The 13,544-nt window shown below is 37.9% G+C and overlaps 2 protein-coding genes across 3 annotated transcripts in view; both read right to left on the bottom strand.

The window, feature by feature from the left end:
- Positions 1 to 5,797: 5,797 nt before the first annotated feature.
- LOC129099477 (solute carrier family 17 member 9-like) lies at positions 5,798 to 12,089 on the bottom strand. Its single transcript, XM_054608731.1, has 13 exons — positions 11,992 to 12,089; positions 10,704 to 10,901; positions 10,470 to 10,609; positions 9,982 to 10,081; positions 9,683 to 9,807; positions 8,530 to 8,629; positions 8,337 to 8,433; positions 8,157 to 8,244; positions 8,016 to 8,050; positions 7,454 to 7,569; positions 6,210 to 6,265; positions 6,094 to 6,123; positions 5,798 to 5,940 (listed from the first exon to the last, which is right to left on the bottom strand). The coding sequence occupies exons 1-13, from the start codon at positions 12,087 to 12,089 to the stop codon at positions 5,798 to 5,800; spliced, it is 1,326 nt and encodes a 441-aa protein (XP_054464706.1).
- A 907-nt stretch (positions 12,090 to 12,996) lies between these two features.
- The window catches only part of LOC129100148 (glucose-induced degradation protein 8-B homolog), a 3,673-nt gene continuing 3,125 nt past the window's right edge, over positions 12,997 to 13,544 (bottom strand). For both annotated transcript variants that reach the window (XM_054609697.1, XM_054609698.1), the window contains exon 5: positions 12,997 to 13,544. This exon is cut by the window's right edge and continues 993 nt beyond it. The gene's annotated coding sequence lies outside the window, so the exon portion shown is untranslated.

Below are 13,544 nucleotides of genomic sequence, written 5' to 3'. Positions count from 1 at the left end.
CTTAGTTTTTCTTTTTTGTCATCAGGTTTATTTGACTTTGCAGTTCAGGATGTGATGTTCAGGAATTACAGATGACTCTGGCTGTTGGCCGGTAGACATTTAATTAGTTATTGGGACAATAGATATATACTCCAGATCCACCTCACACCAATTTGTAAAGCTTTGTGTTTAATATCCTTTGAAACAAATAACATTATACATTTTTAGAGCTGAAACATGTATTCAACAACAATACAATGAATACAGTTTAATGTGACGTTTTAAGTGTTTTTAAGGTAATTTATTAACAACAACTTCCACTACTCAGCTTTTAAAATCACAGTAAACAGATTTGTTGGTCAGACAAAACATTTAAATGCATCACTTGGACTTCAACTAATATTTTCTTTATTGATTAATCTGCTGATTTATTTTTAAAATTTGTATTTAATCGTTTTTTTCTTGAAATGTCTAAAGATAGTAAAAAAAAAAAATGTACATTAAAATTCCAAGGTGACATCTTCAAATGGCTTTTTGTGTCAAATCCAAAAACAAAATACATCATTTTTTTCTATAATATATGACAAAGAAAAGCAGTAAATCCTTTCAATGTTTGGCATTATTATACACCAAAATCTGCCCACGTTTTGAGTCATTGATGTAAGTGACAGCCTTAAAGTCTTTATGTAAAACTTCAATTACAAAATCTGCAAGAAAAAACAATGTAGTTTGGTTAAATGTTGGTCATGATCGGTCAGAATACAGGCAGTCTTTGTTCCTGTGAGCACAGGCCTCTCTCTCTCTCTCTCTCTCTCTCTCTCTCTCTCTCTCTCTCTCTCTCTCTCTCTCTCAGATGTTTTTAAATCTCTTCATCTCCATGACTGATGCAGCACGTGGAGAGTGTGATTCCTCTCTTGGCATTCACCGCGTGCCTTAATTGTATGGCTAATAAATCAAGGTCCGCCGTGAACACGAGGAGCGGCAATCCTGTCCCAATCCTGAAAGTTGGTGCTTTTAAGAGCATCACGGGATGAAACACACACACACACACACACACACACACACACACACACACACACACACACACACACACACACACACACACACAAAAGACTCCACAGGCCGCCATCAACGCAGTACAGGAGTATTTAAAATGTCTCCAAATGTGATCTGAATTCAAATAGAAACCTTTTTTCTTTTTCTTTTTTTTTTTTACAGCTGCGTCTGCATCAAACCACACACACACTTCTTCTTCTTCTTCTTCTTCTTCTTCTTCTTCTTCTTCTTCTTCTTCTTCTTGTTCACCATCACCCCCCTGCAGCTCCTCCACATAATAACGCCATCATTAACTGTTCAGTTCCTCCAGTGTGCTGCAGCTGCCTGCTTTCATTCCGCCACACATGCATCCTATTCCCCAGGTCTCCGGCTGTCTCTCGTCGGTGGAAAACGTCTCCATACTAATAAGATAGATGGAGATGGAGATGGAGATGGAGATGGAGGTGATGAGGCCAAACAATGCCGTCCTTCGGTGCAGGCAGGCGGACTGCCCCTCTGATGATGTCCGGTCGGGCCTGGAGGGATAAAGACGTGCCTCATTCCGATCTCACCTTCAGGGTTAAAACACCGAACATACTATTCCTATTTTTTTTTTTTTTTTTTATAGCCTATTAGACATTTCTTTACATCGAGCCTCCCCGTCCTGATTTGCGTGCCCTCGTCCTCATAGGCTGAAGCATCAACGTCATGACGTAGTCTATCGTCGCTATCAGACGCTGGATGCTGCCCCCATTAAAGCGTCTGTCAGACCGGGTTCATGCGTCGGATCCGGGTCTGCAGACGGATGATGCTCTGCCGGATGTGAGGTGCGCTGACCAGGGTGCTGAAACTCCAACATGGCTCTTTTTGCCATCCAGCCTCACCCTGTCAGTTTTAATAAAGTTGGGTTTTTTTTCTGTGCTAGGGCAATGTTATATTGTTTACAGTTTTGTATTTTATTTTTTATTGCAAAAGTAATGTGTGTTATGCCCTTTAAAATGTTCAAACAGCTGTTGGACAAGATGTATGCAAAAATGTGAATATGACTTCAAATACAGTGAATTATTTTTTTTAAGATGTTTTTTTATGTCATCCTTACTTCATGAAACAGTTGATAATGGAGAACAGCAGGAGATATAGGAAAGAGAAGGTGACATGCAACAAATGTCCCTGCAGTGATGCCAATCCACAGGGTCGTGGTTGGTGCTTTAGACCACCAGGACACTTTAAATGAAATAGTCCTTGGTCTAGCATATACTTCCACTGAAGGCTGATGACCAAACATGAATGTGTAAAGCTTTGGAAGAAGAAACCTTTGGTTCTGATCTTTTAAAATCACCACAGATAGACTATGTATGTAAAATGTGCTGTGCTGTGTGTTTTTGCCCTATTAGGATGAAAGCTCCTCTAGTCTGTCCTGCTATTGGATACTTTTGGATTGGCTCCTTTAAGTGGTTTTAGTGCAAGTTAGGTGTAGATGGAGTAAGATGTGGAGCAACAACTTTTTCTGACTGCAGATTGTAGACTGTATTTTAGTTATTGCCAGCAGACGGTCAGTTTTTGATGGTCTATTATTGCGTATGGATACATTTTTGTTTTAATGGACTAAACTACTTTTGATGCTCTACGAGCCTCATCATTGGATCGCTGACCATGGACAGTATAGCCCGCTGAGGAGCACGTTTAAGTTGGACATGGTAGTCTACACGAGTCAGAACCCTTTACGTCCTGCAAGAAGTGATGAAGAAGGTTTTTAAACATGCTGCCGCTTCGATAGTAAAGGAACTCAAAGAGTATTTACAGGTTTTAGGCAGTTTGGGAGAATGGGTTTGGTTTTTTATTCATTAGATCTCGTATTCCAGAGAGTGCTGTTAAAAAATGTTGCTGCTGAAAATTTCAGAATTGGGGTCAGAGGTCACCTAGAGGGTCAATTTAGGAAAAATACACTCGAGAATGAGGTGAGAGGGCTTTTTTCATGTCTAAATTGCCTGCTCTTCTTCTCTAGGCTTTTACAAAATGAGTTTTTAGTGACACAGTTATAAACACTAAAAAGTACGTAGGAAGAGCTAAAGTGTAGATAAATGTTTTCTTAGATCGGCTATAATCAGGTGACGCCAATGCCGAAGTGCCTTAAACTTGTATTCTTTTAATAGCCAGCAGGGGGCGACTCCTCTGGCCTGTGAGAACATTTCGCTAGTTCTCACTTGATTTATTACCTCTGTAAAAATTGTGATCATGACTTTATCTGCTGAGGAGACTGACCGGCTGCTTCACCCCAGCGGTGTGTGAAGGAGAGGGAAGGCCGCAGGTCCTTCCTTCCTGCTGCTGTCAGGCTGCACAACCATGCAGGACACCTGGCAGCTCTGTGCAGCTCCTTCAGCCAACTCTGCTCCCAGCAGACCACATGACCACAGGACAATAATAACATAATAACATGACAATAGAAACCTGTGCAATACATTGCACATTGCACTGTGCAATAATGGTTAAAAAAGTTAAAAGTAGTTGAAATAGTTGTTGTTTTTTTCTCTGTCTGTAAATATAGTATTTCAGTTATTGTTGTTTTTTCTACTGGTTTTTTTTATTGCTTATTTATAATACTTGTTTTATTTTATTTTTATTTTTCATTTTTTATTTTATTTATTTATTTATTTATTTATTATTTTATTTTTTTTAGCTTGTCTTCTTCTGCTATGTCTCTTGTGTGCACTTTACTCTGCGCTGTTGTAAGTCTGCAAATTTCCCCGCTGCGGGACTAATAAAGGATTATCTTATCTTATCTTATCTTATCTTTATGGTCTCAATTGTTAGTTTTAAGTCTTCTTCAATACAGCATGATGTGCATTTAGTAAATTGTGCTATTTATTATGTATTTTATTATATTGAGTGACTGACCTCAGAGTTCATGAGTATTATTGTTCTATGTTTAAAGAAATGCACCCTTAGGAATGCTTTTTTTCTCTTTATGTTCACTTGATACAGGAGATGTGTTGAGATGTGTCAGGTTGTTGAATTTCAATGAAATTAAACTTTTTGAATTCATCTTAAAGATTGCTTCCATTTTTTATTTAGTTTTTCCCACTAAAATACCGTAGCACCAAGCCCAACCAACCCCACAGAGATAGTTGTCACCAGTGCACAAGATGTATTTGACAGTTCACACCTTTTGAACAGAATAGGCTTAAGGAGAGTTAGGTCACTACATCAGGTTTTCACAAAAACTAGGAATGGATGGAATAAAAAAGATGATATTTCTGGTTCTAGATTTTTTGGATACTTTCCAAAACTTTCCATAGTGAGTCTGACAATGTTATAAGAATCCAAGTACTTTATTAAGAACATTGTCAATTTACAATCTTTTTTATTACTGATTGATTAAACGAAAGTGCAAGCCATCCGGACTCGGCCCAGGCCAACCACCAAGAAACAGGTGAAGTCCTTCCTGGGACTAGTCAGCCTAGATTTGGGGGTAATGTGTTGGTGGACTATTTCATGTTGCCTAGTTATAGCATAAATGTATGTAATGTCCTTTCATGGAAACTAGATGGCTTAGAGATCATGATGAATGATATTTGTGTCTTCTTTTATTTTTACACATCATAAACAAAAAAATACTGACTTGAACGAAACAGGGGTGAGGGCAGACAACCTCGGGGCGTTTCGCCTCAAACCACAAGGGGGCGTTTTGTCCCAGATAAATAACAGAAAGAACTTATCCTCAAAGGATTTTTTTAAACACATGACCTAGTAATTGTCACCTTGACCTTTTTATGAAAACACAAAAAGATAAAATAAAATTTTAACACTTAAGATAAGACATAAAAAAAACAGACATGTGACAAACATATGTACAAAAATGTACAAATCACATTCTCTTCTTAAGACATAATAAGTCTATCTTTTCGAGAAGTTTTCTGTATGCGCTGTATGTTAACTCATAACAATTTTTCATGCACTTAATTTAAGTTCCCAGACACACAGATTCTTAAACAATGAATAAGACATTAAACAAAATCTCATGTTTTCTCGGTCTGTTGCGGTGCAGAACAGACGCAAGACAGATGGACATTTACAACTAACAGCCCTTAAACAAAGGAATTCACAATTGTATCTATCACAAACTTTCTAAAATTAGTCAAGTCATATAAATATCTATAATAACATAATTATAAAAGAGCTATTTTTGTTGTCACCTCACTCTTTAATGGCACTATTTCTAGTAGATTTGAACTTTGACCAGTGCATAACTTCCAACTTAAATAAAACATTTTTTTACAGCACCCAGGAAATAATTAGATAAATTATACAAAGTATATAATTGTGGCCATTTCGTTTCATCATATTTGTTGCCTTACCCTTTCAGCAAAATCAACCTGTATGTTGGTAATCTAACGTTATGTCTGGCTATAATTCAACTCAACATGTTCATAGATGTAACCGTCACCAGCAGCTTTCATTTTTGCATGTAGTCATCATAAATGTAAACATACCTGAGTGAAAATTTCTACAGTCAAACATTTGTACAATGCAGTCACATTTAGTTTTTCCCAGAGTGACTTAGACAATACTCAAGTTCCTTCATTTTTAAGAGGAGTGGTTTGTAGTGTTTTCACATACTTTTATGATCAGTAAAAATGTGATTCCGTTGTCAAAACAATGACAAACACAACACAGCTTTAGACCATCCAAAACAAATGTTTAACAACATTTTACTGTTGCAGATGTCTGCAGAATGCATACCGGTATTTTCAACAAAAAATCCTGAAATAACTTGTTTGTAATCTTACAGGTCGACACGATGAGCTTCTCCAAAGATGAGGAAAACCCCGAGGCCTGTGACATTCACTACAGTGATGAGGGAGAACACTGTGGCCCACGACAACGTGACCTCAATCAGGTAACCAGACACAGAGACCATCACCAGTCCTGTTCAACCACACCGAGGGGGAAAATGACAAGAGGTATTTGAGATCAGTGCCGTTAGTAACAATGGACATGTTACGTTTTTCAAATTCCAGATATAATAATAAGTAAGAACAGTAATTTCCTATATAATGTAGAAGAATCAGTGATACATACCCATGAAAGCGCCCAACATATTCATAAAACCTGTTGCAGAAAAAGAAAATTGATCAACAAAAACAATGATTTCTGACAGTTTTATAAAACTGGAATGGAGACTGCTGGAAACTCACCATAGATGGCACCAGCACATGATGGGCAGAGATCTTGTACATTCACAGACACACCACTGAAACACATTAAAACTCATTACATTTACAACTGTACTCTATTTTAGCAGTTTACACTATTGAATAAATGAAACATTTGAAGTCCGGTGATATTCTATATTTGTAGCATTATCAGAAAATCCCAAGAAAAGACCAAAACCAACAATAAATTGATCCTACTAACAAGTATTGTCTATAAATCCAAAGCCTGATACATATATTTTCCTCACTGAGCTCCACTGTTGTAATTAACAAAAACTATTAAAAAACACATCAATAAGTCACATTGTTGCACTCTGTGACAACATGTTCCTTCATCACAGTACGGGCCTTGTAGTTTCTTGTGAATACAAACCTACAGCGTCCTGCTAGCGTATTTACTAAAGCACCAAATGTCTATTAATCCGCTGCTGGAAATAGTCCCAAACAGATGTGCTATTTACTCCTGTCTGTTTGAATATTGTTAAAATGAATGAATACAAGTGAAACTCATTGTATGTGAATGTATAATATGTTAAATGTTTGGCGCTCAGAGTTCACAGGTGGATGCCTGGGTGGAGGTGGGACTTTTTAAATGTTGAGCACTGGTTGCTTAAGAACAACACAATGGTTAAAAGGATCTGTTTTGTTGCAGAGAGAGGGAGGTGCCCCGTAGGCGTAGCAGCAGACTTTGGTTGGGATGCCTGAACTAGCTGGCACGCTTCTCTCCATATTTGGGTCTACACAAAAACACAACCCCTCTTTTTACTGTTATGGCGACAACCATAAAAAGGACAGCGGGTTTAATGTGCAGCACAGATTGTTAAGCCTCAGTAGGCAAATTTGTGACTTTGAGCTATATAAATAGAATTGACTCGACTACATTTAGTCTTTTTCTTACTTTTTCCTGCTTTATTTTAATTCTGTTTTACTTCCTGTGCTGTAAAGCACTTTGTATCAACTGTGTTTGTAAAAGTTCCATGTTAAATAAAGTAGAGGTAAGGGTAGGGAAATCAAAGAAATAAAAATCTAATTGAGAAACAGACAAACACATTATTAGTTTTGTACTTTTCATGGGAATTTGTTGACATCAGAAATATAAAACAACACCAGCATCATCCCTTAAACATTTACTTAGCTTAATTTCACCAACAAATCTTTCAAAAATAAATGAATAAAGTTGTAACTGTTTAAAAACACAAATACATTATTTTTAATAACTAACTCACCTGCTGCCGAAGGTGGATAGGCCAATTGAAGCGGAAACGAAAAACACGGCATTGTTAAATGGGACGACTCCAGACAGAAGCATTATAAACACACTCGATACGCCCATGGAGAAGAACTGAGGAGGGGGAGAGGTGCAGGTGAGACATTTAAAGGCACAATTCATAATCTAGAGGTAAATGTTAAAGTGCAGGACTGCCACTTGCTATCACTCTGAATTTGATTTGGATTAATTATCGTTCAGACTAATACGAGATTAAAAAAAGTCTGAGTGTCTGATGCACTTTGTGTTAACCATTAACATGTAAGTCAAGCTTCTCAGTTATACAGAATATATGTGTAGCTTACATGATACATGTAGCCCAGAATACAACAGTGATTCACAGTACTTGTACTTGTTTTGCCCTGGATAAGCTTGTAATTACATGTTTGAAGCACACAGGGAAATTCCTTCCTCAGCAGTCAGTCAGGTAAAACCTTTCACTGCACACAGACACAGTTTTTTTATCAATTGAAAAACAACTATGGTTCACTCAATTATTGTACAAGTATTTCCACACTTACCTGCATTATCTTCCTCACCGATGCAACACTAAATCCTACAGAACAAAACACAAGGTGTAAACATCTTTTTCTATGAAAGGAACAGTAACTGACCTAAAAACACACACAGCAATTCAAATATAATCACTCTTAGTTTAATACCTTGGTCGATGAGAAAACCTGACAGGTATCCTCCGGCAAGTGCTGATGGAATTGCAACAAGCCACGGAATTACATTATACACAGATCCCTGCAAGAATGGACAGGTTAGCAATTAAATAATGTGTAGTTAATTAGAGGCTGTCGTAAGCTTGGAACATGGGGTGGATAAAAAACAAATACCATGGCGTGTGGAAATGATTCTTTGAAATACGTTGGCAACCACGACAATAACGTATAGAAAGTGCTGGACATGCACATGTGAGCAAACACCATGGCCCTTATAAAAAAAGACAGATGTAGGAATGTGGTTAGGCTGAAAGCTCAAACAATCATACATTGGTAAAGAGTGAAGGATAAAGGACCAAGACTTTACCAGACAGGCCGCTTCTTAAAAAGACTCAGCCAGTGTTTTTTTGACAAACTCAACTGTGTGTCATAACTTGTTTCCATTCGCTTGGGGGGAACTTCTGAACCTGAACAAAACATTGCACAACACTATATGTTACTGTTGTATGCCATGAGACCTAAATGAAGCTGTTTTTCATTTAGGAATATAGTACAAATAATAGTAAGAGCCTACAGTGACACTAGCATCTCTGACTTTTCCACAGAAATGCGCACAATGGATATTTTAACATGTTATTAAGTCATAAACCAAAGTATTGGACAAATTAAAATGTTGAAATTTGAAGCTAGACGTAAAGTTAAGTCACCAAAATGATTACAATTCCTCCTGAAGGAAACAGGACTAAGTGTACCAAATTCCACAACAATACGTTCAATAGCTGTTGTGACATCTTAGTTAAAACCACAAATGTCAACCTCGTGGTAGCACTAGATGGACAGTCGCTGGATCACTCAGGTCATTAGGATTCATCCTCAGGGGCCGAAAAACTGTACAAAATATCTTGGCGATCCATTCAGTAGTTGTCAAGATATTTCAGTTCAAACAGAGACAGAGTTTACGGCAGGGTTGGTAATCTTCTTCAAAAACATTTTTGAAATTCTTGTTGAAATTGTGTTTACATCCTGACGGGAACTGAGGAACAAGATGCTTTGACAAAAATCTCAGGAATGTTATGAATATTATGATTGGAGGGTTACCTGCCTGCGTGTTTTCTGCCTGTGACGTCATTGCTTGTATCAAGTTTTCCACAAGCTGCTTGCTTGACAGTTGTGTTTACTAACAATAGCTTTGTTCGTCATTTACGGTCATTGTGAACATTTTGGGGAAGTGAATTCAGAGGCCTGAAGGGACAGGTTGTCCGTGTTGACTTCTAGGCAACTTTCTTGCTAGATTTAGCAAATTTTGGAGCCAGTGCAGCTACTTTCATTTGAAAAGAGTTGACAACACTGGACTGGGTTTTTTGGTTGGATTGTTTTTTTTAGATGTAGCATACTGTAGTTTCACAAGATTACCAACCCTGCCTCAGTCAGCCCTCTCCAGACTCTGCCAGGTCATTTGGGACAGCAAAGTGACAACTGATGGTCACCTGTTTATTCAGGGATACATGAAGTTACTGTACCTTTTAATAAACAACGCCAAACAATGAGTGCCCAGAGTCCGGCGAGGAAACCAATACTGTAGAACATGCTCTCCCAGCCGTACTGGTCCAGCATCAGGGACCCCATCCCACCCGCTAGCAATGTTCTGAAAGAACAACAAAAAGGTGTCATCATAGATACAGTAGATGGTGTGTGTGTGTGTGTGTGTGTGTGTGTGTGTGTGTGTGTGTGTGTGTGTGTGTGTGTGTGTGTGTGTGTGTGTGTGTGTGTGTGTGTGTGTGTGTGTGTGTGTGTGTGTGTGTGTGTGTAAACAACATACCCAAGATTGCTACCGCTGTTCATGGTGCTCATTAAAAAAACCCTCTCTCCTTCCACCACGCGCTGTGAGCAAAGGCTGGCCAAAGACGGGAAAAAAACACCTAGAAGACATTATAAGACACACTAAGTTTCCCCATCTATATATTCATTTTTTATTTATTTTTTATTCAATTTTATCTTGTATTAAAAAACATAGGGCCAGCAGCCGGTAAACTCAGTTTAGTGATGAAGACCGGAGACAAGGGGAAACAGCTAGTCTGACTTTGTAGAAAGCTTAAAAAAAAAAGAAAGAAACTAGCAGTTTCCCCCTGTTTCCAGTCCTTATGCTAAGCTAACCGTTTGCTGGCTTTAGCTTCATATTTAGCGTACAGACATATGTTGTGTGTGGTATCGATCTTTTCATCTGATTCTGGGGAAGAAACTGAACATGTTTCTCTCCCAAATGTTGATTACTTCTTTATGTGCTTATTCCAATATTGTAACTCTCACCTTGCAGTAGTCCCAAGAGAAATCTGGCCATAGTCATGAGAACAAGTGTGTGGGAACCTAAGTGGGCCAGAAGAGGAGTACCAGCTGTGATCAGAGCCCACGAGGCTGCAGAGATAACCAGGACACGCTCTCCTCCCACCCTAACACATCAACACACATTATAGAGTTACAACAAAGGTTATTAGCTCATTGTTTAAAGTCATGCTACACTGTTTTACTACCTGGTCTGCTTACTTGTCACTAACGTATCCGCCCAGGATCTGTGTGAAACAGTATCCCCAGAAGAATCCACCCAGAACCAGCCCAGAGTCGATCTTGCTCCAGTGGAAGGAGGTAGCCATCGACACTGCACAGATTGGCATGGCCATCCTGGCGCAGTACAGGAGGCACGTGCCTATAAACAGCATCAGGGTCCATTTTTGAGCCAGAGGTCTGTTAGCATGAAGGGAAACAGGTTCCACTTAATAACTGTGCGTTTGGTAAAAGCAGTAACCACAGCAACTGTAACTAAAGAACCGGGCAAACACACCTGTAGAGAGGTAATGTCAAAGGTTAATGAACAATGTTAATGTTTATAAGATATGTTCACCATGTTTATCATGTTGGCATGCTAACGTTTGCTAATTGGCACATTACACAAAGGCTCTTGGGAATGTCATAAGTTGTGCAGGTATTTGGTCATAAACTTAAGTATGGGGAAAAAGTTACATTTTGACCTGATGATGGCGCTTGATTGATTTACCTTTTTTTGTCCGGCCATTGACCGTACCAATGGGCGTCCTGTGAGGAGCTACTGGCGACTGTTCTTAACGACACTAGTGGCTCCCGAAGAGGTTAGCCAAGATGCTGCAATAGCAACAGTTAAATAAGAACTGGATAGTATTTCTTCTTCTAAAAAAGAGCAAATAACAGCACTGAAGACTTGCCTGCTCTTTTGCAAACTCGGATGGTTCTGTCTTACAAACTATCTGTCGGGTCAGGTTGGCGCTAGATGGAAAGTTAAAGGATAAGGCTTTAGAATTCATCCTCTGGGGACACCGAGTATCTGTACTAAATGTCAGTGTCGAGACATTTCATTAAAAACCTAACATGTCAACATGCTGGTGTTGCCCAAGGATAAATCAGGGGATCTTCAAAGTCAGTAGGATTATCCTTTGGGGACCATGAACATACGCATAAATTGTCATGGCAATCCATCCAATAGTTGTTGGTTTATCTTTCCAAATTTCTCTTGACATTGGCATCCAGAGAGCAACGCCACTAGCATGGCTAAAAAATAAATCCTGTTCTAGAGAAGCAAAAACTTTCTTTGGAGTTCTCCTAAATGCCAGTAAATAACAGGTTCAGATCTGTTTATCTGTTTCCGTCAGCAAACATGTACATACCTTACATTCTACACTTTTCTGGAAAGCTTGAATCGTGTAATGTTACCGAGACGATATGAGGGCTACCTCTTTACACAAAGTTCCAGTTAAATCTTGAATAATTTTTAGTCTGGTCTAAATCCTGTACAGTCTCTCACCTTGGCCATATGTTTTTGTCTTCTGTCTCCTCTTCTTTCAAACCAATAGCTGTATAAACTTTAATAACCAGTAAAGAACCATCAGTTATTCCTGCCATCTCCTGATGTGTGCTCGTTAGCCATCCGGACAACACTGGTGTCTTCCCTGAAAACAGTGCAACTCTCCCACGCTGAGAGCTGCGCTTCAGCTTACCTCATTTCCTCAGGCAGACAGGCCAAACTGGCTAAACTTGTTGGAACAGAACCCAAATACACAGACTGCAGGAATTACCGTTTAGGCAATACATTTGCATATTGCCGTCGAAGGACAAAACAGTATTTGTCGTTTCAAGATTTTGGTCTTTAAAACCCCACCATTTTTTTTATGACTTAGAAAACAAGCTTTTTGGAGGACCGGAGAGTATTTAGTTGTTTCAAGCTTTTTTAAGTGTTCAGATCTTTTACTTAAGTAGTCATTTTACCATGCAAATACTTTGTTACAAGTTTAAGCCCCGCATGCAAAATCTTTCTGAAGTACAGGTACAAAAGTAGCATTAAACTATACTTAAAGTACCAAAAGTACTCATTGTGCAGTATGTCCTGTTTCAGAAGACCATATTTTATAGTAATTGGTTATAATTGTAATTACTTCATACACTGCTGTGTAGCTTAATCTATAATTATAAATTATAATGTAGTAGTTGATTTATATTTTGTATTAATCTGTTTCTGCAATGTAACTAGTAACTAGTAACTAAAGCTAAGTGTAGTAGAGTAAAAAAAAAAAGCAGATTTTCCTCCAAAATGAAGTACAGTAGAAGTATAATGTGGAAGAAATGGAAATCTTTTAAAGTACAAATACCATAAAGTTGTACTTATGTACAATACTTGAGTAAATGTACTTGGTTATATTTAGCCACTGTTCTTATACATTTAATATGAATCAATGTATTTTCCCCTTAAGACTTACATACACAAAATGAAAAACGGCTCTTGTATGGTTCACAAAAGTTTTGTTTATTTTAATAATTGCAAATCTGATCTTAAAAATGTTGAATAATAAAAGGGATGTGGGCTCTCTGGGTCTCAGTATTTGTCAAAGCCAATATCTATAAAGACAATACAACCTTAAAAGAAATTAAGGACTGACAACTAGCAGCAAGTTTGTCCTTTTATTTATATATATATATATATATATATATATATATATATATATAAAAAGTAAACAAACAAAACAAAATAAACAAGCGCAAGAGCATTTACCCATTGAAAAAAAAAAGATACATTGACGTGCAGTAAAAGTGAAAAATACTAACAGCTTTAAAAGTGGCAAGTTCTGTGACTTTTTCAAAATGCATGTTCAGATTAAAAATTTCAATGCATTTGATCTTAAAACCAAAACAAAGCCAATGAAAAAAAGAATCAGTTAAAGAGTAAATAGTTTAAATATGAGAGTTTTCATACTACAGAGTCATTATTGGCACCGTCACTCTTTAGAATCCCCTAATCCGAGCAGCCCTTTCTCTCAAGCAACATATTAATCCTCCCTTCATTAATTGGAGTGGTAGAACATT

This window comes from Anoplopoma fimbria, chromosome 12, assembly GCF_027596085.1.
Source record: "Anoplopoma fimbria isolate UVic2021 breed Golden Eagle Sablefish chromosome 12, Afim_UVic_2022, whole genome shotgun sequence".
NCBI lineage: Eukaryota > Metazoa > Chordata > Actinopteri > Perciformes > Anoplopomatidae > Anoplopoma > Anoplopoma fimbria.
The sequence above is the reverse complement of the archived record's forward strand: the minus strand, read 5'-3'. Positions and strand labels throughout refer to the sequence as shown.